This window comes from Megachile rotundata, chromosome 5, assembly GCF_050947335.1.
Source record: "Megachile rotundata isolate GNS110a chromosome 5, iyMegRotu1, whole genome shotgun sequence".
In the NCBI taxonomy this organism is placed as follows: domain Eukaryota; kingdom Metazoa; phylum Arthropoda; class Insecta; order Hymenoptera; family Megachilidae; genus Megachile; species Megachile rotundata.
The window spans coordinates 21,432,311-21,455,138 of NC_134987.1; the positions used below are offsets into that span (position 1 = coordinate 21,432,311).

Genomic DNA, 22,828 nt, shown 5'->3' on the forward strand with positions numbered 1-22,828 from the left:
CAGATATACATAATTCGACTAACGACGATAGAAAATGTTTAATCATAAAATAAAATTGAACGTATATTATTTTTTGCCTTTCCTTCTTTTCCAAGATACTCGTACACAGTAAAATCTCCAATTTCGCTGAATGATTCTGGCTGCTCGATTTTGACGAAAATATTGAAATTTCATTGAAAAAGCTTCTTTCGCGTTTAATTCGCGTTCCTCTTTTAATTGGTTGTACGTAGCACGTTGGGTGATCAGTTGATCCTACGAGCAAACGCGTGAATGACTTTCCATGTATTTGCAACGCATAGAAATGAAAGTAAATTAACCGATCGAACAACGACAACAACATTAACGAAATAATAATCATGAAATAGTGGTAAAACAAACCTGAACGACGAATCGTTGTTTTTCGATAAAATCTCGTTCGGTCAAAAGTGTACTTTTGCAACCATGAAGTCTCTCGATGTCGTCACTGTACTTTTCAAGTTGGTCAAAGCACTCCTTTTTTGCTTCGTAACTACGTAGCATCATAATAAATTAAATATTAGAACAAACATAACGCACCTTTTTCTACTTGCTTTGAAATTGTTTCTCACCACGAATCGTAAATGCTGTTTCGTTTCGAGTACCGTATATCACCGATATATTTTGAACGACTCTCCAACGATTTCGCCATCACCTGCATCAATTCCTTTTGTACATCGTGTTCCAAACTTTTAGTTAATACCTTCGACGCGTATTCCAAGCTGAAACAATTCTTTTTCCATCACTACCAGAAAATTATCAATCAATTATGCTTTCATTAAATGACTCGTTACCGAGTACAAAAACCATTATAAGCGATCACTTACGTGCGTATCGTCATTTTTTCTCTGAAACTTTCTTCTATATTCGTTTGAGTTAGATTCATCGTTCTCCAAGCAATTTTGACGTCCCGCTGGAAGCGAGAAAAATCAGATCTTTCCTTTTGAAGGGTAAGCGTCCACTCTACAAAAAAAAAAAAAAATACGACATAGCTTGTCAGTTTGTTCAAACAATACTACGATTAAAAATTATTCCTATTATAATAAATAAAATACACTTTTTCAATATTCGATCAATGATTACATTTTCATTATTATTATTATTATTAGATATTATCATCGTCGTCGTCATTATACGTACTTACGCTTTACTTTAAGCATAAGCTGACTTATGTTTCTCGTAAAATCGGATAATTCGGTCGCACGAAATATCCCTTCCAAACATCGTTTTGGATTATTTTTGACTATCAGACACAACAACTTGATCTTTTCAACAAGAATATTTTCTTTCGAGTCCAAACTCTCTGTGATTATCCTTTCAACTCCAACATCTAGATACTGAACGATACACGAATCTCATTATTCATAAATTATAGATCACTTCTCGAGTTTGTTTCGGTATAACGAATGAATGTGTTTAATTGTAAGATACAGATTGTATATTCAATATATTGCTTACTATTCTAGACATTCCATTGATAATAATCGTACGCGAACGCGCAATTTCGACAAGTTTCATGATAAAGCAGTTACAACAGATTCCAGAGGATAGACCAAATTATATGTCTACTCTTGTTGATATAACGACATTATTACATATTGCTTAACACTTAAAATGTATCGAGTCGAGGTACTGGCCAAAAGTTCTATGTAACCGTCATTTAAATAATTGTATACAAAACACCATTTAAATATTTTGAAATATACATATGTATAGTACGAAAATCTACATGTATGTAGCTATGTAGATATAAACATATTTACAAGTTAATAACGTTGCCAACGTAATTGCAATTACAAATTAATATGATTATCTTCAATAACGCGTATAAATAAACAAAACGTTTCTCCTACTAGTTATTCTATCTCAATAGTTACCCTCCTACCTTTTTCGCAAGTATCGATAACAATTCATCCATTTTAATCGATGAAAATCGAAGATCACATCATCATTTGTATCGTACAATGCCACATACAATATACACAGTGCCGTGTAAGTAGAGTACAATAAAAAGTTTATACGATTATTTCGTTTAAATATACATCGTGATGCAACTATAAAGATAATATTGGGGGTGATTTTCTCGTAACCATAGTTACTACCGTCACGAAGGAACGAAAAAGTTTACCACATGTCTTTTTGTACAGAACACGTTGTTACACATATATATACGGTAGCAAAATATGATTTTCAACCGAAACGAAATTCTAACAAATTTCTATTCTCTCAACGCCGTCACGTCGTAGGCGTCGTAATCGCCTTGGTGGCGCGTCCTACGACTAAATTTTGTTCTAACTATCGTTTGATTGTCGCGCCACCACGACCCTATACGCATCTCGTGACATCGTACCATGAATAATACTGTTATACGATGACACTCAATATGAGTAAGGCATTACAATCCATTCGGGCTTCAGCAGAGAAATTAGCTATATGGGCTCGTCTAGTACTAGCGAGAAAATAGCCAAAATTTCGATTAGGTGTGCGCCATCTGTTATCGACCAGCAGTAGCAATAAGTTGCCACATGCTACTCGTGCTGCCCCGTACGAATACGTGTCGCAAGCTGATGAAATTGACGCTTACACGCATCTATGTTACGCATACGAACAATGGCCGAATATTAAGAGGAATAACTGTATAATATCGATCTTCTTTATATAACTAACGATAAAATTTCAATATATGATGATTTTTATCTTCGGAGTTTGTTTGTAACCGAAATAAGATCACATTAGACCATGCTGCAAAGTCGAAGAATTTGTTGTTCGAATATATACTTTGTTCTCGTTAGCGTCGGAGTCGCTAGCATCGCTCCAATACGTCAACACGAAATTATCATGGAGTTAGTCATCCTGAGTGGAATCATCGTGTCGAAGTTTACAGAGAGTCGTCTGCGATCACACAACAAATATGGCGTATCGCGGTGTGAAAGGTTCTGATCCATTTGTTTCGAAAACCTCTCGAAATGAACGATTCGCGCAGATGTCGAAGCAAGAACAAATTATTCAACAAAAGAAACTTGAAATACAAGCGAAAATGCAAGAACAGAAAGCGAAAGAAGCCGTAGAAAATATGAGAAAGACGAACGCTTTACTTCCGAATTCGGTTGTTGATCAAGCAAGTAATTCCAAGTGAGTAATTTCCACCGTCGTAAACGCGTTCAGTTCAGAACCGCTTAATCGCATTTTTACATTACGTAATTATGTAAAAATTTATACGCGTATGTGATGCGAGCGTGTATGCGTGTATATATTTGTGTATGTGTGTACGAGCGCTTAATAACTCTACGATCGTTATTCGCGAATGACGTGCATCGTCGATAACAAAGGTGGCAAGAAATATCAAACAATTAATAATCAAATCATATTATATTTTTGTTGAACGATATTACTTTTTCACAAAGGAAATATTTATTACATTACAGAAAAGAAGAAGAGAAACTGACAACGTCTCAAACAGTCAACCTGTTTGCCAACGATGGCAGCTTTTTGGATCAGTTCAAAAGAATCGCGAATAATAATAAAGGAGTAGGGGATACAGAGTCTATCTATTCTTTAAAATCCGAAGAGAAAAAAGAAGAACCAAACAGGGAAAATGTATACGACAAAGAACAAAAGAGAAACAACGAAGGAAACAGAGATTCGGACAATAGAAGGGATCGTAGAAGAGGCGACTCTCGTTGGGGCAGAAACTCTGACAAAAGGCACAGTTCCTCTTCGAGTCCGTCTCCTACTAGGCGTTCGACGTCCCAAAGCCCAGAAGCTCGACGTTCCTATAATCAGTCGTCTTCCAATGGACAGCGCACGCAGCATAGCCAACAACAATTTCTTCCTCCGAATGGAAATTCATCCGGTGTCCCTTCCTTCGCGTCTCAACCTACGATACGTCTGAGCGGTGTACCACCACCTAACATGACAAATATCGTAACTAACGTACCACCTCCGAATTTATCGAATTTACCGATACCATCAAAAGTTTCGCCAAGTAGCTATTCCGCAACGAACAACCAATCAGAAAATCCAAGAATGCAAATATCCTCGACGCACTCCATACATCCATCCGTTGCTACTCTATCCGTGCAATCCGTTCCACCAAATACCAACGTACCTCCACCGCATATTCATACCGGTCGAACGATACCGCCCAACGTACAAAATTTGCCACCACCTCCTCCTCCACCACCACCTCCGCTTCCATCGATATCTACCTCGCCTTTGTCTTCGTTATCGTCGACGCCGTTACTGTCATTATCATCGTGCTCCTCCTCCTCTTCTTCTTTTACTTCTACTTCTTCTTCGGCCACTTGTTCCTCGTCTTCTTCGCCGTTAACGTCATCGACGTTGCATCTTGCGCCATTGACTTCGTCGTCACCGGCACTAACGACCCCGTTGTCGTTGTCTCCGTTACCGTCTACGCCATCCGCCTCGTTAACATCGACAGCATCGAGTCCGCGACAGCGCATGTTCTCGACTACGCAACAGTGCGGTGTACCACCACCTGGACCGTTACAACCGACAAATTTACCACCTCCGAATATCCCTCCTCCTAATTTGTTGTCAACGATGACGCAAATGCCACCAAATATGATGTCGATTCCTGGATCGCAGACGATCACGGTCAGTATACGAAACGCGTCCAACGTACCGAACATACCGAACGTCCCACCACCGAACGTTCCGCCGCCCGTCATGATGTCCGCTCCGCCACCGATTCGTAACGTACCCTCCAACATCAATTCGGTTCCACCGCCAAATTTGAATATTCCGCCACCGAACGTCCCACCACCGCCACCTCCTTCTTTAATTCAAACCGCTGCCCCACCTCCTTTAATGTCGACCAGCTATCCTCTTCCTAATCTTCCGAATCCAGTTAGTCAGGTACCTATGGGACCACCCAATCTTCAAGTACCACCACCAGTGAGGTCGATGATCGATCTTCGTACTTCGGAACAGCTAGGTACGATATGTCTATTTGTTATTAACGTCTACTTTCTAAGATACTTCGACGTATCGCCATGTGCTCGTATTCGCTTAGAGAGACCTACATATCCTCCGTTTAGACAACATATCGTTTGCTATTTAGAATAGTTACGCGGGCATTTGCGCGATACGCTGAATATCAGATCAAATGCATACATACACACATACATACATACATACATACATACATACATACATACATACATACATATAGTTCACTCGTCAGAAGATAAGCTCTGGCAGTATACTGAAATAAATGAACGCGAGCGAACAATTGGTCACAACTGTAACGCGGGTTTACTCAAAAAGTAAGGAAAGTAGATCTGCTTTTCTGAATTCCCAGAGTTTACCCTTTGGCGGGCGCACAGTACATACACGCATAGATCGTACGAAGAAAACGCGAAATCGCGAGTGTAACGATCTACGGCACATAAATGAAAATAAACAAACAAGTTTAAGCGTGGTTACGCGTGTCTGACAAAGGCTTCTAAGTGTGTCCCGTAGAGGCTGAGCAGCTGGCACGCATCGTCGCTGACTGCGGGGATGAAATCGAACAGGAAGCGCGAGAGAAGAACGCCCAAGATCCTAAATTATGGTAACTACTGTCCTCTCTGGTCCTCGTCTCGTGTTTAAACGCGTCGTATTATCCCTCCATACTTCCGATTCGCGTATCCTTCATTTTTCTCGTCATTTCTCCATCTCGTAGATACGATCGAGGACGCTATGCGCCTCGGACGGACTTAATCTTACATCGAATCTTTATTCGTTCGTAATCTTGCTCGCGATCGAGTAACGAACGATACAACATGGAAAATCGCGACCGAAAGTTCTATCATTCCATAACATCTTAACGTTTCTCATCTAACGTCTTTTGTTTCGTCGTTTACCTAAACGATAGATACTCGTCGTCGTCGTCGGAAATATTTCTTCGTCCCCGTCTACTCGATTTTTCTAAAAACGGATTAAAGCTGTCGCGGAATTCCGTGTAACGAAAGAGGGATCGAGAGAGGGAGAGAGAAAGCAGAAAATGTACGACGAACTATATTCGATCGTTGATCCGTTATTCTTTTCGCAGTCGTTTATAGTTACTAATCAAACTAGTTACACCTTTTACCATCGTTTTTTCTCTTCTAACGAAGGAAGCTAATTTAGGAAAATATGTTACTCGTCAGAGTCTTAAGTATTATTTTAATCAAGGTTTCTGCACCAAAAGCAAAGTGCAGCGTATCTGCAGTACAGGGGATTAGTGGCAAAGTTTCGTGCCGAAAGATCCATGAAGGGGAGTAAGAACAGCGGAGCGGAACCTTATTGTCCGGAAGAAGCTCTCAGCGATAACGAGGATAACGATCACGCGAGCATCGGCAAACACGCGTTTACGCAAGGTAAGTTGTTCGAAACAGTATAAAGTATAAAAACGTGACGGGTCGAGGAAATCGGTTATCGCAGCGTGTCCTTTACGCTTTCAGAAACAGATAAGAAAAGAGAGAGAGAATTGGACGATAATTGCACGTATCGGTCAAAGGAGGACAACAACAAGGAAGAACGTAAACGAAAAAGACGCAGCCGTTGGGGTGATCCGGATAACAAAGTGGCCATAACAGAAATAAATACCGCAACCACGCGTAAACAACAAAGCGGCGGCCTCTTGCAACCAGGTATCGCGATTCCTGGACAAATCGGACAACCAGCCGTTATCATTCCATCGGCAAAGGTGCAACGTGCAGAAACGAAAAATCCTATGTTGACTAAAATATCTCGAAACGATCCCGCTTTGATACAGTATGCTCGACAAACTTTCGGCACGTTAGATTTAACCGAAGAACAATGGAAAAAAGCAGAGGATCACTACAAGGTCGGACACGCGTCTTTCTTTTGCCTGCCCTTCAATTTTCATGAGTACCTATTAATCTCTCATCCAATGTATATTTGTTTTTCTTCAGATCAATCTTTTGTATCAAAACTTATTAAGGAAACGAGAGGAAGTAAGACGCTTAGAAGCGCAGGGTAAACACAAATACGAATACGACAGCGACGAAGAGACGGAAGGTGGTACGTGGGAACACAAGCTTAGATCAGCCGAGATGGAGGCCACTCAAATGTGGGCCGAAGAATTAACGGCTCAAGCAGAAGGAAAACATCATATCGGTGACTTTTTACCACCGGATGAATTAAAAAAATTTATGGAACAGTATAACGCGGTCAAGCAAGGAAAAGAACCAGACCTTAGCGATTACAAGGAATACAAACTTAAAGAAGACAACATAGGTAGGTGTGACGCGAAGAAATTTTTTCCAATTTTTCCATTCGCCTTTTCGCTTTTCGATTATCGATCGTCGAATCAAAGGATCTCTTATCTTTTTATCTTTTCATTAATTAGGATTCCAGATGTTGCAGAAACTCGGTTGGAGCGAAGGACAAGGATTAGGTAGCGAAGGTAACGGTCGCATCGAACCTATCAACAAGTAAGTCTTTCGAAGTCGATCGCTTTCGACATAATCTTTCTTTTCGTACCTACATATATGTATATTTCGGCGTATCTTCGCGAATAAATCGTTGCATCCTAAGAAATTGTTGTTACAGAGCAACCAATAGATTCGACAGTGCTGGTTTAGGTTCTGAAAGACCAGATGGGGTATCCAGAGACGACGACGAATTCGACGCTTATAGAAAAAGAATGATGCTTGCCTATAGATTTAGGCCTAATCCTTTGGTAACGAATCCCTTTTCTTCGTAAAAACGAACACATCTTTTTGCTTCGAAACGAATCGACGCTAGTCGCTACGTAACCTGTCCTAATAAATTAACCGAAATTAATATTTTTCCTTCGCAGAATAATCCTAGAAGACCCTACTATTGAGAAGCGGAGCGTCGCTAAATTACGTTTATGGCATTATACATATATACATATTACGTATAAATACATTTTTTATTTAGTTGGAGAAAGATCGCCGTTATTTTGTATATTCGAAAGTCTGTAAAAGCGTGAATAACGATGTTTAAGCAACGTTATCTGCTCGAAAGCGCAATCTATATACATATAATTCAATAAAGTCCCAAACTTGTTTTTACTCTTACTCGTACGTTTATTTTATTCCTTTTGCAATACGAATTTTAACGAAACCAAATACCTCTAGGATATCTGGTTACTATATATATCAATTATATTTGTTTGTTGCTGCACGAACGCGACGAGAATGCTAGCGCAATGATCTCATACGAAAAAAACGGTACCAAGTGTATTCTTCATTCGTTTCAAGGTGATACTAATTTGTTCGCAACAATCGACAATCCCATGATGTATAACTTACGATTCAATTTTTTTTTCCACAAGCATGCTTTCAAAGGATTTTCACACAGTTACTTTTTCTCCCCTATTTTGATTTTGAAAAAGAAGCACATGTCAAGCATAGAATCGATCGATCGCATTTGTCATATTCCCATTTGGAATATCGAATGTTGATAAACGATTAAACGGCGACGAGAATTTTTCTCAGTCGATATTTCTTTACGTTCCTCTCTGTTGTTTCACACACAATGTCAGAACGTTAATATGTTTCATACCTGTCGGTAAATAATATTTTTTTCGATTTGTCCGTCCCATAGATTACCACACCCATTTTCATTTATCCGAGATATAATTTTTCATTTTCTTCATCCCCGAGGTCATCTTTGGAATCTTAGCTTACACTTCTAACGCCGATGCGCCCTAATAATCACGGAATGTACAACTTCACGGCAACACCGAGTATGCGCGTGCTCCTATCGGATCTCGATACTCGCGAAACTCGCAAAGTTTCTGCAAATAATCATCGGATACTCGATAAATTTTCGCTCATGTACAGAAAAGATGCTACCGAGGGGAAAAAAATTCTTTGCAGACAATGCATTCTGAGTAGAACAAATACAGAGAACAAAATGTAATCTGTCGGTTCAAATTGCTGCATGCTTTCACGTTATTTCCCTTTTAGAAAAGTAACGATAATAATTTTTGTATCTTTCGATCGAAACGAAAAAAGAAAATAATTCGAAACATCGCCTAATTACGTTACTAAGTTGACAGCATGTTCCATATGGCAACTTTGAATCGTCGCGCATCGCATCGATACACACACACAGACACACCTTACATATGCATACGTACGAAAGGACGATAAAACTTGACGCGTTTATTACCGTATAATGCGCAGATATTTTAGGTATCTTCACAGTCAGTAATTTATATTGTTTAAATGGATCGTTGAAAAGCAAGCAAAAACATGAAACGGATTATATTCCTGTTTCGCTAAGTTGTCGCTAAGTTGTTGCTCCTTAATTTATGTAATATCGATATCTTTAGGTGGATGATCCGCAAAATCGAATAAAAAAATGATCGATTTTTTTTTCAACGAGAACGATCGAAATATTTTGAACGCGTCCGTTGCAGCTCACCGATCAAGATTTTTGCGACAGCATAGCAAAGATATTCGATTCTTGGAGTTACCATACCTTTCTTTTTAATCGAATTATTTCCATTCGTTTCTTATCGTGTATGTAACAGATTGAAATATAGAGGGATGAGAAAGGGAGAGAAAGGAAAGGAAAGGTAAGGTAATGTAAGGTATGGTAAGGAAAGGAAAGGAAAGGAAAGAGAATGGACAAAAAAGGAAGGGGAACAAGTCGCAACGAAAGGAAAGGAAACGAGACGGAACGAAACGGAACGGAACGGAACAGAGCGGATTCAAACGGATCGAATCGTTTCAGATCGGATCACAGGTTTACACGGGGAAAGGACGGAAAGAGACCAGAATGGTCGGTAGATCAGTGGGGAGAGGTATAGGTACTCTTTCAGCGTGGACACGTATGTACGTGAAAGTAACTCTTACAGTTCAGCCGAGATCGTACGCTTCTTGGTGCTTTATGGTGTCGGTAGTCTCGTCGTATACTCGTGAGTCAAGATTCGGTGACCACGGCCGTGTACCGCCCTGCATTTTATTCGCTATTTCGGCAAAACGGCGCCAATCGATCGAATAAAAAACTCACGACATCAAGCAGAGAGACGAGAACGAACCTTATCGGTTGAAAGTTTGTTTATTCGCTCGATTCGTGCATAACGCGACCGAGCAAACGTTTCAAGATCGTGGTTTTACCGTAAAGGAACAATCGCCGGAAACGACAAATAACACGATCTCCCAACTTTAATCGAATTTAAATCTTACGCGCGTTCCTACGTTTATCGCGAGTTTATCGCTTTCGTGACTTTGCGGCCTCCTTGGTAAAAGAAATCCTTCGAATTATACGCGGTACGAATATCGCGTATATCGATTTTCTTTCAAATTCGAATCGAGAAGGAGAAATCGTATCGAGGATCGGTGGTTTGCTGCTTGAGAAAAGTAAAAAATGCGATAGTATAAAAGAAGGAAAGAAACGGAAACGATAAAGAAAAAGGGAAAAGAAAAGGGAAGCAAAACAAAATGACACAACAAGCATACGGACATGGAAAAGCATAATAATTCCGAAAGAATAATGGATTTGCCGTGAATAACGAGATAAAAGCTAATCGTGGGATCACGGTGCAACATAGCTGGAGGATTATCCCGATATTTCGCGGGTTCGTTTATTTCGTCGTGACCCGACGATATCCACGTTTTCGCACGACTTTTCAAGAACGGGATTACATGCACGGTGATATAATACACGACACACGTACGAAGAATTAATGCCGTTTCGAAGAGAAAGTTGAAAAGAAGAAATATCGTCGTGATTATCATCGATGCTCGATCAAACGGTAAACGATCAAATGGATAATTTTAAGCGAAAATCCGTTTAGTTATCATCTAAATGATTTCGTCACGACATCAACATTTTCATTAACAGTGAGCGCCTTTATTCGTTCGCGAACCGATACTTCGAATCGAGCTAACGATAAATAAGTTCCGTTTGTGCGTGCATCTCGCAACTCGATGACAGATTCGTTCGCTCGTTCATTCGTACAGTTTGCCGCGGTAACAATCAACAAATATTTTGTTTACATTAAAGAGAAAGAGAACAACGTTAGCGTTAACCAGCGACTGACCGATAAGTGATCTTCGCGTCGGGAGTGCCGGTACGTTTTTAAAATCGCGACTTTTTCTTTCGATATCTTCTCGTAATAACTTACCTTCTTCTTTTCCATCTTCTTAATCTTCTTTTTCTTCGTCTTTATTTTTGTCGTCATCTTTCTTCTTCTTCTTCTTCCTCTTCTTCTCCTTCTTCTTCTTTTTCCTCGTTCCCTAACTCGATCCTTTTACCTACCCATTTGTACCTTTCGTGCGCAACATTATTCTTCGTATTCTTCTTTCCTCTTCGATTCTTCGATTATGAGAGAGGCTATAATAATCACCACCTGCCTGTTGGGTGCTGTGTTCGCTGGAAGTCCTAGATTGCCCAGGACCTCTGCCGACGAACGTAACACGCGTAACGTTAGTTACAATGGAGGCAACGTCGCTGGAAACGCGATGCCGGCATCCGGTCGCAATTCTCAACGAAACAGGTGAGCTATTAGCGCGGTGATCGTAGTATATACGCGGATTAGATACAGCTTCCATTAATCGCTGACGGTACCGATACAAATTCGTGCCTTTAGCACGAATGAAACTAAGCATTTTTCTTATTATCACGAATCTTTTTATTTCTTTCCTTCTACATTTTTTCTCCGCGGAGCAGTCGCTACAACAGTTGGAAAATAGAAATAAAAATAAATAAACATATATTTACAACTAATAACACGCATCGTAAGAGATTTTGATGCATAGTGCTGTCAGTTCGCCGGCTTACGTTAGGTTACACTTTCGCTTATGTAACATTGCAAAACAGCGAGAGAGGTACAATTTTTAATAGTAGCAGGTTTTCGTCGACAAGAGAAAGACTCAACGTTCAATAATAGAAGAAAAATATTGTTCGTTATTCTTTGCATTACTTCGTTACGACATATTTTATGAATCGATTCGAACGATCAACAGACTTCCTTTCCCTTTCCTTTGTTCTTTTTTTCCAATTCGTTGCTTTTTCACAATTTCGCGATATACTTGGAACAAATCAGAGAAATTTTTGCTTACCTCTATCCGCTATCTGTCGCATGCCCATGTCGCGAATAGACACCCCCACGCGAACGCCTGTGCACACACCTGTACTCGCATTCGTTTGGTTAAACGCGTAAAACTAAACTTCTATCTTGACCATCGTAATCCGAGATTCCCACAGATCGCGAACCTCGCTTTATTTTCAAAAGCCTTCTTTCTGCTTTTTCTTCCATTCGCCTTCCTTTTTTTCCCGTTTCGTAAGCAATTCGAATTCAATGAAAGCTTCGATATCTTTCACAAATGTCTTATTTTATCGACGTTCTTAATTATATCGTGGAACGACGAAGGGTCGATTAAAGAAATAATTACTGTAGTACTCATATTTTTAGGGCTAGAACAATGGACAACAGATCGTGAACATTCCCTTCGCGTTAGAGAATAATAGAACAAAATCTTCTTTATTGCTTTCCTTTTTAAAATAATATAAAAGATTATATATTTTATTGCATGTTTTATTAAAAAAAAATGTCGTATCCCTCGGTAAACGACTACTTTCAACCAAGAGGATTCTCAAAGATTCGATGGACCTGGAGTCGAAAAATATTAATTAATTATCGATTTCGTTGATAATGGATAATAAGAAACAGCGTGTACTCGGTAAAATTGATAAATTTCTAAAAAAGCGTCGTATCCGTTATCTTCATTTTATTATTCATTAAATTTCAGTTACGAGAACAATTTGTTTCCGCTTTCTCTTGCTCCCCCTCCGGTGTTTTCCTTTCTATTTGCCGTATTCTCGCAAACATATATCCGAGCAAAAAAGAATAAAAAAATGAAAGGGAACGAAAGAAAACGAGGAAATTGGATGGAAGGGTGGAAGGACGAAACAGTTCAAAACAAAGTCGTTTGGCTTTCGGATCGCAAAAACTTTCAGTTTATAACGTAGAAATATTTTTTCCCAATTCGTCGTACAAGGTATACCTAACCGATCGTTTAGCGAGGTTAGAAGATCGAGTTAGAAGAAATGTGAAATGAAACGTATAGACATTTGGAGCGAAATAATTCATTCGATTTTTAGCAGTAATATCGATATTATTAGAAAAACATGTGACAAGCAAAAGAATAGGAATCAATTAAATCGTAAAGATAGAAACAACAATGACGATAATAGGATATATACTGGTTTTCCTTTCGTTGCGCAACAAATCCGAGATCTAGTTATGACAATATGGTTGCACAAGCTTCGCTAGATTCCTCGGAAGGAAAGAACGAACGAACGATCGCGAATCGTGATACAACATCGCGCACAACTATATCCAATACCGAACATGGCAGATATTATAAGTATCGCATTAGAAAAGTAAACAACAAGTGGACAATTTTTTTTCTCGTATCATACAGAACGTAATCACTTAGAATAACATTCCTTAAACATCGCGCATACATTTTACTCCGATCATTGTTGGAAAAGAACGATTACCGTTTCGTAATACGTCTTTCTTTTTTTTTGCAATCTTACGGAAGTTTTCTATCGCGGAATGTCGCCTGTTCTGTTCTGTTAAACGTTCCACTTCCACTTTTCCACCCAGTCGATTGCCACTTTTTGTCCTCCGGTTTCGCTAAACTACTTTTACGCGAATAATTTTGATAATGTTTACGTTTGCGCTTTCACCGCGAGTCGATAGATATATAGGTATTAAAAACTCGAATACGCAGAAGAATCGATACGACTCGAGAGAGACCACCATGGACCGTTTCACTCGAATCATCGCACTTTTCGTATCGCTTCTATCGTTACTTTCGAATCGATTCTTTCGATCAATAATATCGCGAAATTAATTTTTCCCTTACATTTAAATACGAACGAAAATTAACGAGGAGAAAAATTGGACGACCGGATGATTGGACGATCGGACGATGACGATAAGATTCGAAAGGATCGCGGTAAGCACAAGGGTACAACTATTGACCTACCTACGAATACGTTGCGTAAAATTACAACTCACATCGTAACGAGAGAAAGGAAACTTCGTTGGAAGCTGTTTTAGAACAAGCTTTATTTTATGTACACCGACGTAGTAATTATGGCATATGGAATACTCGACATCGGCACTTGTCTTCTTATTCCCGTAGCGAAACTCCCTACGTAATAAAACATAAAAAGAGCAGAATTTGGTACGAACTATTTCCAACCCATTGGAACAGATACGTGGTTGGAAAACATTGATTTACCATTATCAACAGCCTCAACATTTATCGTCGAATATAATTCGCTGAAAGTATTAAAAGACGAAAATTAAAACATAGTTAGATCTTAAATCAATACTCGCGCGACTCGAATTGAAAATCGCACATACAATATCCCCTCGTATTTTCTCTCGTCCCTTTTACTTTTGTCCACTAACCTAACGATTACGTACACATTCTATAATTATTTTCCCTCCATCCTTTGCCCTTCTCTACTTCCTCTTAGGTCACGAACCTACGAAGTAGCAAAGTATTTAAAAGCATGATCGTAAAATTTTCAAAAAGTAATGGTCCGTGGTAACGGACCATTATCGTTTTCATTAATCGCTGTCGGTATACATTCACGAGGAGACTCTTTCATATCCACTTTTTCTTCTCTTTCATCTTTCCTTTTTTTCTTGAATTTTCCTTTATGCGAGCTATTCTTTAGTTTTCTGTCATTTTTATACGAAAAACTGGTATTCCGAACGAGACGAGGATTCCGTTTCTTAAATAACGAACGCGTCGAGACTTACGGTCGAGTTGCGGCTCATTAAAAAAAGCACACTTTCACTTCTGGTCCACCGAAGGAGCAAGTATCTACCTGTATTTTATCGAGCTTAGATGTTGATACATCATACACGTAAATCATCATTTATACCGATAAATCGTATAACATAAATTGCAAATAGTCGATGAACAAGCTATAAAATAATCGAGAAGCGGATAATCAGAAATCGTATATTCTATTTTGATGGTACATTTTAGAATATTTGTACGCGTACGGACTTAAAAATGATTACGTTTAAAAGTTACCAAACAGCATCACGCTTTGTAAACGGTTGATAAAAAAAATTTTGTTCGGATCGTGATTCGTTTGTTTAAGGTTGACAGGCGTCAACTAAAACTTGATAGTTGCGACGAAGAAATAGCGAATCGGGCTTAATTAAAGCACGATGTAAACGAAACATCGCGTATCTAACGTTGACCAAATTGGAAGATATTTCTCCGATTCGTCAACGATTCGTCCGTTTTAATGACATTGGAAAATCTATTTTCAGGGAACAATACCTTTTCAACGTATTCGAGGTAATAGTTTCGACTTTGGAATCGAAATTGCAACGAATCGAAAATTTGGACAAAGCTGTGGAACATTTAATGAGAAGAGTGGAAGCTTTGGATTCGCGCGTAAACGATAACATCGATAAAACCGATGCCGTAATCACGAAACTGCGAACGTTGGATCTGAAATTGTTCAACGCTCATTCGAGCTTCTTTCCCGCGGAATCTGCGTACGGAACGAAAACGACGGACAACAAGAACGGTAGCATAATTAAAAGCGGTATGTATTCCACACCTTTCATGTAGTCAGTACGTTTTAAGTAAAGGAACCAGAAAGATCATTTTTTCCTACTCCATTTCAATCACGATGCGAACCGTTTCTTTTCTAAATAATGTCGTATCTATCGGATAAAACAGGTTCGACGAGCCAGGCGATAAATCATCATGGAGAAGACACGGAAGCATCGGAAACGCTCGGCGAAAAATTATTGTCACTCGATCAAAAAGTTTCGGACATAGATAATAAACTGATCGATTTAAAAAACCAGTTGGACAATAATTTTCTACAAAACGATGACATAAACGCCGAAGCTAGCGAAAAGAAACCAATTAGCATGAGCGTAATCGAAATCACGAAAGCGATGAGCAACGAAGTTATAAACCACGTATCGATCGAGATAGAGAACTTACGACAAGCTACGACGAATATAGACAGGAAATTGCAGTTCCATACGAATTTGGTTAGCGATCGTTTGGGAGCGATACAAAACATGGTGACGGACGTGCAGGACGCGATACTCGTGGGAGCGAGCGGTCCGCACGTATTTAACGCGACATCAAGCATCGAAAGATCACCGAGACAAAGTAAAATCGATCGACTCGTTCAACAAATGTATCCGATGATGACGGTATCGAACAAAATTGATCAGATGTGGAACGTCGTGGTAAGTAAGCGATCTTACCGCATTAGTTATCGTCATAACTGAAACCGTATTTAATTTTCCAAAAGATCGGTACGAAAAGTTCGGTGGACAACCTTTTACCGAAATCGGAAGAATTGCTGACGCAAACGCAAAGACAGGAAAGAGCAATCAACGAAATTCACGAGGACTTGAAATTAAAAACCAACAAGATCATCGAGAACCTGGAAGACGTCGAGAATAGATTGCGAAAACAGGGGGACGATGTCTCGGTTAGCATCGGTCAACGTCCTATTCCCGCAGAACTATTACTCGATCCGACGATCGATCGACTGGTGGAATACGATTCGAGTAGGTTAGTTTCTTTCTTGATCGTTTATCATTCGCCCGGATGCGGCAGAAGCTTTTGAAAATATTGAAAAGTAGTGTCAGTCAATAAAGAAGCGTTTCAACGATTCAGATACATCGGGTTATCCGAAGAGACGACAACCGAAACGAACGCTTCGCCGATAACACCGACTACCATTGTTTCTTCGTCCGTTTCCATGTCGATGTCGTCGTCGACGTCTTCGAATACCGTGCCGTCGAACAGCTTAAACGGTTCGTATACCAGCATCGCCGGTGGTTCGAACAATTCGATGAACGCAACCGTCGCACCTGGAATAAACGGATCGTCTTCCAGTACGCAACGATCTTCGGCAAAGAATCGTGGCGTTATATTTCCGAGTGTTAAAAACAAACCAAGTCCGGCAAATTCAACGTTTACTACCGACGCATTTCTGAGTTACAAGGATGTTAAGGTAATCCGCGATAAGATTGTTTCCGCTCGTTCGTTAAAATGTTAATACGATCATCGATATTATCGCAGGGGTACTCCTGTGTCGATTTAATGAACGCGGGTATGCGAGACAGCGGAGTGTATTACCTTCAGATACGCGGGACAACGTACTGGTTTCTGAAAGTTTACTGCGAACAAGATATAGCGGAAGGAGGTTGGACGGTAAGGACGACAATAAAGCAATGCGAATCGTGAGAACGGAGCGACGTTTGATCGAGGTATTATGCAGGTAATTCAAAGGCGAGACGATTTTGGAGAACCAAGGGAAAATTTCAACCGAGATTGGGCAGATTACAAGAACGGATTCGGGGATCCTGCTAGAGAATTTTGGCTCGGCAATGAAAATATATATATGTTAACGAATAACGAAGATTACATGCTGAGAGTGGAATTGGAAGATTTTGAAGGTAACAAAAGGTAAAAGTAAAGAATACGCGTAGGGAATTTGTAAGCGAAGCAAGTCGTAAGTTTAAAAGTTTGTTTTTTTTTCGTCAGGTACGCGCAATATTCTCATTTCAAAATCTATTCGGAAGGCGAATACTATAAATTAGAAATCGATGGGTACGATGGAAATGCCGGTGATTCGTTGAACGATCCCTGGTACGGTTCGAACAATAGTCCGTTTTCGACTTACAACAGGTAAAAATTTTCCTTTTTTTTTTTTCTCGAAAGAGTAATTTAAACTCTTTTACTTAGTTCGTTTGGATTTGTTTTTTTTTCAGGGACAACGACAGATCATCGTTGAATTGCGCTTCCATGCTGAAAGGTGGATGGTGGTGGAAATCGTGCGGTCGCGGATTAAACGGTCTTTACCTGAACGATCCTCAAGATTTAACCGCCCGGCAAGGTACTCGGTTTCTGTCGCGTTACGGCTGAAAAAGCAAAAGAACAGGTATATAAAAATGTTTTTTTTTTTTATTCTTTCTTTTTCTATTCAAAGGTATCGTGTGGTTTCGGTGGAGAGGTTGGGATTACACTTTAAGACGCGCGACGATGATGATCAAACCGAAAGGACCTACAACGTCTCCGTAAAAAGAGTAAAAGGCAATTAGTATGGTTACGTACGCGTGGAATAGTTTTTATAGGAACGTTGGCTGTGCCGATGGCCGAAATTAGGAACGGTGCTATCTTGGTCTGTGTTCGAGAGATACTTTACCTTATATTTATTTCCTTGGTCCATCCGTTACGATCGTTTCATCCCGTAACACGTAGCTTAGGATAGTCCGGCAGACGAATGTATATAAAAGATGAAATAACGTAATTAAATGACTAAATAAAATAATTGGAATAAACAGTACCTTGTTTTGACATTCATAACCTGTCCCGACGACAAACCTTCGTAGTAGCGAACATGCAGGCCGGAATCAGAACAGCCAACCTTAGTGAATCATAGACTATATTAAAGCAAGATGAGTCATGCGCGAAGGAGCGCCAACCTGAAACTCTGAAGGTAAGTCCAAAACTGCCAACTGCGTTCGGTGACAGAGCATCCGAAATGAAGATGGTCATTCGGCATTACCGCAGAATCGCCAACCGATGAGTACGAAGACAGCGAAGGAACCCAACGTGATAACCGACCCGCGAACGATATGTCCGCGGAAGCGCCAACCTGAAAGCGTAAATACCACCTAATGAGAAAGATACAATTGCCGCGATTAGGAATAGCCAACATCTAAAACAAAAAATGTGAAGAAAATTCGAAAAGACCTCGAAGAAGCCAAGAAAATTTCGAAAAACCTTGGAAAATCGAAGAAAACTAATAAAAAGCGATGAAAAGGAAAAAAAAGAAATCGATTTAACGGTACTTTAAGGAAACGAAGGAAATGTGAATGGGTGTACGCATCAAAGTGAAAAGGTACAGGCAGCAATGTGAAAGGATCCTCGGTCGCTCTCCATGGTCCGCACTCCGCACGCATCGGCGTGAACGTGTGTTTCGCTGCTGCCAACCTCGAAAACTAAAGAATTCGACGCTGCCAACCTGCGAGAAAAACTGCCGCGTTTAACAATAGCCAACTTCTAAAACAAGAAATACGAAGAAAATTCGAAACGACCTCGAAGAAGCCAAGGAAATTCCGAAAAGCCTCTGAAAATCAAAGAAAACGAATAAAAAGCGATAAAAAAAAGAAAAGAAATCGATTCAGCGGTATTTTAACGAAACGAAGGAAATGTGAATCGGCATAGACATCAATGTGAACGGGACAGAGGAATCAATGTGAATAGGTAGAGGCAATCATGTAAACGGGTATAGACATCAATGTGAATAGGTATGGACATCAATGTGAACGGGCAAACGCACCAATGTGAACGAAACCTCGGCGGCTCACCATGGTCCGCGCTTTAGAAGCATCGGCGTGAACGGGTGTTTCGGTGGTGCCAACATCAAAGAGTAAAGGTAACGAAAACTGCCAAAATGAAAGATACTGTTGTGTGCTGGGATTCGTTGCTAATTAAATTCTGTATGAACATAGAAGAAGCGAAACATAATGTAAAAGCGGCGCAATCTAGCGACAAAAATATGTAACTTAAACGCGCAAAATTTAGATTGTAAAAAGGTGCAGTTGAAGAAGAACACAGAGTGTATTTGATAAATTGTAAGCTGAAATCAAAGACTACTTGTAAAAACTCTTATCTAATAAGTGAAGGATGATAAGGCAGCCAATTAACAACATTTTAATTATAAATATTAATTTTATTGGAGAAAATGAAACAAATTGTAAAACAAATTCATAATTATCCTTGATTTTTAATTAGAAATCTGATTTATTAATTCAATTCTCAGAGCTAGAAAGTAACGCACGTATTCTTCACTTAGTAGAGCAATATATTAAAATTCGTTTTGTTAATTCAGTTTCATTTAAATTAGTTTAAAAGTTAATCTTTGTTAAAGTTCATTAAAGAAGTTCAAAAAGTTTAATTTAGTTGTTTAGTTTATTTAATTCATTTCAAGTTCCAATTAGTTTATTTATTTTTCCTTTTTGTTGTTTGATTAAATCGCGGAATTAAACCAAGCGCCCAAGCGCTTCTTGAGAATTGAACCTCGCCAACAAAATCCCTAAATTCAACAAGAAGAATCGCAACAATACATTGCCGCGATTCAGAATAGCCAACCTCAGTGAGTCCGAGAGTACCTGGAACGAAGATGGTCAACGAGCCTCACTGCAGAAATACCAACTGTATGCAAATTGCGACAAGGAAAGACTGCCAACGAAATTGGCGAACAGAAAGAAATCGCTACCTAAGTACTGCCAACTACATTGGCTCACAGAATATCGGCGATCTAGACGGCTGTGCGCCAGAAAGCAGCAACTCAAGAGTGCCAACCTGATGGAAATTGCGCGAGGGCAAGATTGACAATATAAGTGTGGTGCGACATTCGGCAGTATTGAAAACTTCAAGGAGTCAGTCAGTGAGCAGCGGGAAGCGAGATGGTCGGGAAAATTGTCACCACGATAGGCATGGAGGCAGTGAGGGATTGCCAACATTATTAGTGGACCAGATGTGAACGCTACTTCAGTCCTGCCAACCCGAACGTCGCTTAGCACTGATGCAATGCTGCCAACACCGTAGAGTCACGGAGGAAATGCAATGTAGATGGTCGTGCGTCAGTAACCGCAGCACTGCCAACATGACGGCTACAGCGGTAGAGAAGGACTACCAACATGAAAAAATTGATCCACGACACCAATTCAGAACTGCCAACCTAAAAGGCGCTTGACCGAGGCAGTGGAATGTTCGCACCAGTTATGAGTGACGCAGCAACGCGAAGCGAGACGGCTCTGGCTGTAGAAAAGCGAGTCGAAAAGTGTAAATGAATGTAATTTTGCGAAGAATAATCAGTCATTGAGCAACGGAAACCAAGATGATCGTGCGTCAGAATCTGCAGAAGTGCCAACTTAACGTATAACACGTCAGTGAAGGACTGCCAACCTAATTCCCGAACCGGAAGTGCGCAACAGATAAGTGGTGCCAACCGAAATCCGGGATGCGGTAGCGTGAATCGGCCTTTTCCAAGATGGCGGACCGACGCTACGACGCACATGCCGGCGGTGCTGCAAAAATCGTGAAAAACGTGGAAAATTCGGTGAAATTGTGCCGTGCAGTGCCGTGAAAGTGTTGTGGGAGTGCCGTGGAGTGTCTATGAGTGCCGTGCGTGCAGTGGGTGTCGTGAAAAGTGCGTTTTGTGCGTGGGTGTAGTGCGTGCCACGTGGCGGGTGCAGTGGAACCGGTGGAAAATCGTGAAAAGCGGCGGAAATGCAGCGAAAATCGTGCCGTGGAGTGCCCTGTGAGTGCTGGGAGTGCTGGGAACGCCGCGGGTACCGTGAAAAAGGCGGTGCGGGTGCGGGGGTGGGGGCGGGGGAGGGTAGTGCGTGGGTGCGGGTACAGTGCAAGCGGTGGAAAACCGGAAAAATCGGCGGAAATGCAGCGAAATCGTGCAGTGAACGTGCCGTGGAGTGCCTGTGAGTCCAGTGGGTGTCGTATGTGCTGTGAAAAAGCTGGTGCGGGTGCGGGGGCGGGGTAGGGTAGTGCGCGGGTGCAGCGGAACCGGCGGAAAATCGCGGAAAGCGGCGGAAAATCGTGGTGCGGAGTGCCGTGCAGTGCCGGGAAAAGCGCTCGCTGTGGAGGGGGGGGGGGGGGGGGGGTGGGGTGGGGGGGGGGGGGGGGGGGGTTAGTAGAGGGTAACCTGTTTTAATAAACAAACCTAGTGGAATAGGTGTGAGTGGATACGAGTTAGATTATTAAAACAGGTTACTTAGTCAGTGTCAATTTTGGTAGAGAATAACCTGTTTGAATAAACAAACCTAGTGGTACAGGGCTATAGGAATTCCATACGAGTTAGATTATTAAAACAGGTTATATAGTCTGTGTCAATTTGTGAAGTAACCTGGTGTAATACCTAACCTAGTGGAACAGTGTACAAGTGGAATAGTGAGTGCAACCTATTGGATACCTAACCTAGTGGAGTAGTGTATAGTGGAATAGTGAGTGCAACCTATTGGATACCTAACCTAGTGGAATAGTGCATAGTGGAATAGTGAGTGCAACCTACTGGATACCTAACCTAGTGGAATAGTGAGAGTGGAATAGTGAGTGGAACCTATAGATACACCTAACCTTGTGGAATATGTGTACATGGAATAGTGAGTGCAACCTATTGGATACCTAACCTAGTGGAGTAGTGAGAGTGGAATAGTGAGTGGAACCTATAGATACACCTAACCTTGTGGAATAGCGGTATATGGTGAGTACATTAAGGTATCTCTCCAAAGGTTAGGTCACATTAAGCTTTACCTCGGAAGGTTAGATCACCTTAAGCTTATTTAATATACGCCTAACCAACTCCCGAAGTTTGTTTGTGTTAGGTTAGGTTAGGTTAGGTTAGGTTAGGTTAGGTTAGGTTAGGTTAGGTTAGGTTAGGTTAGGTTAGGTTAGGTTAGGTTAGGTTAGGTTAGGTTAGGTTAGGTTAGGTTAGGTTAGGTTAGGTTAGGTTAGGTTAGGTTAGGTTAGGTTAGGTTAGGTTAGGTTAGGTTAGGTTAGGTTAGGTTAGGTTAGGTTAGGTTAGGTTAGGTTAGGTTAGGTTAGGTTAGGTTAGGTTAGGTTAGGTTAGGTTAGGTTAGGTTAGGTTAGGTTAGGTTAGGTTAGGTTAGGTTAGGTTAGGTTAGGTTAGGTTAGGTTAGGTTAGGTTAGGTTAGGTTAGGTTAGGTTAGGTTAGGTTAGGTTAGGTTAGGTTAGGTTAGGTTAGGTTAGGTTAG

General features: G+C 40.6%; 3 protein-coding genes across 8 annotated transcripts; 2 read left to right on the forward strand and 1 right to left on the reverse strand.

Annotated features, from left to right (window-relative positions):
• Nucleotides 1-23: 23 nt before the first annotated feature.
• LOC100875042 (uncharacterized) lies at nt 24-2,410 on the reverse strand. 3 transcript variants are annotated; one of them, XM_076531599.1, is made up of 7 exons: nt 2,144-2,410; nt 1,901-2,069; nt 1,160-1,352; nt 843-978; nt 588-737; nt 379-508; nt 24-252 (listed from the first exon to the last, which is right to left on the reverse strand). In XM_076531599.1, exons 2-7 carry the CDS (start codon nt 1,931-1,933, stop codon nt 67-69), a joined length of 828 nt encoding a protein of 275 aa, XP_076387714.1. In that variant the 5' UTR covers nt 1,934-2,069; nt 2,144-2,410; the 3' UTR covers nt 24-66. The 3 variants fall into 3 exon arrangements, with proteins under 3 accessions (XP_076387714.1, XP_012140480.1, XP_076387713.1); XM_012285090.2 differs by having other exon boundaries at nt 1,901-2,410; XM_076531598.1 differs by lacking the exons at nt 1,901-2,069; nt 2,144-2,410 and adding an exon at nt 1,474-1,853.
• A 448-nt stretch (nt 2,411-2,858) lies between these two features.
• Nucleotides 2,859-8,069, forward strand: LOC100883663 (uncharacterized). Of its 2 annotated transcripts, none has more exons than XM_012285091.2 (9): nt 2,859-3,147; nt 3,441-4,972; nt 5,488-5,590; nt 6,193-6,377; nt 6,462-6,847; nt 6,936-7,260; nt 7,373-7,457; nt 7,576-7,705; nt 7,826-8,069. In XM_012285091.2, the coding sequence occupies exons 1-9, from the start codon at nt 2,927-2,929 to the stop codon at nt 7,850-7,852; spliced, it is 2,994 nt and encodes a 997-aa protein (XP_012140481.1). In that variant the 5' UTR covers nt 2,859-2,926; the 3' UTR covers nt 7,853-8,069. The 2 variants fall into 2 exon arrangements, with proteins under 2 accessions (XP_012140481.1, XP_012140482.1); XM_012285092.2 differs by having other exon boundaries at nt 5,500-5,590.
• Nucleotides 8,070-9,752: 1,683 nt separating this feature from the next.
• Nucleotides 9,753-18,375, forward strand: LOC100874931 (uncharacterized). Of its 3 annotated transcripts, XM_076531579.1 has the most exons (11): nt 9,753-11,077; nt 11,387-11,503; nt 15,320-15,600; nt 15,738-16,264; nt 16,330-16,595; nt 16,701-17,040; nt 17,109-17,240; nt 17,308-17,495; nt 17,574-17,717; nt 17,801-17,925; nt 18,019-18,375. In XM_076531579.1, exons 2-11 carry the CDS (start codon nt 11,469-11,471, stop codon nt 18,108-18,110), a joined length of 2,130 nt encoding a protein of 709 aa, XP_076387694.1. In that variant the 5' UTR covers nt 9,753-11,077; nt 11,387-11,468; the 3' UTR covers nt 18,111-18,375. The 3 variants fall into 3 exon arrangements, with proteins under 3 accessions (XP_076387694.1, XP_076387693.1, XP_012140483.1); XM_076531578.1 differs by having other exon boundaries at nt 9,753-11,503; XM_012285093.2 differs by lacking the exon at nt 11,387-11,503 and having other exon boundaries at nt 9,753-10,759.
• The last annotated feature ends 4,453 nt before the right edge of the window (nt 18,376-22,828 follow it).

Bases quoted from the DNA above. Each gene is read 5' to 3' on its own strand.
- LOC100875042 (XM_076531598.1), bottom strand. From the start codon at position 1,533: ATGAAACTTGTCGAAATTGCGCGTTCGCGTACGATTATTATCAATGGA. The intron at 1,353-1,473 runs GTAAGCAATATA...TGTATCGTTCAG, and splicing joins TCAATGGAATGTCTAGAATA to TATCTAGATGTTGGAGTTGA. The intron at 738-842 runs GTAAGTGATCGC...GAATTGTTTCAG, and splicing joins GAAAAAATGACGATACGCAC to CTTGGAATACGCGTCGAAGG.
- LOC100883663 (XM_012285091.2), top strand. From the start codon at position 2,927: ATGGCGTATCGCGGTGTGAAAGGTTCTGATCCATTTGTTTCGAAAACC. The intron at 3,148-3,440 runs GTGAGTAATTTC...ATTACATTACAG, and splicing joins GATCAAGCAAGTAATTCCAA to AAAAGAAGAAGAGAAACTGA. The intron at 5,591-6,192 runs GTAACTACTGTC...ATTTTAATCAAG, and splicing joins GCCCAAGATCCTAAATTATG to GTTTCTGCACCAAAAGCAAA.
- LOC100874931 (XM_076531578.1), top strand. From the start codon at position 11,331: ATGAGAGAGGCTATAATAATCACCACCTGCCTGTTGGGTGCTGTGTTC. The intron at 17,241-17,307 runs GTAAGGACGACA...GGTATTATGCAG, and splicing joins TAGCGGAAGGAGGTTGGACG to GTAATTCAAAGGCGAGACGA. The intron at 17,496-17,573 runs GTAAAAGTAAAG...TTTTTTCGTCAG, and splicing joins GATTTTGAAGGTAACAAAAG to GTACGCGCAATATTCTCATT.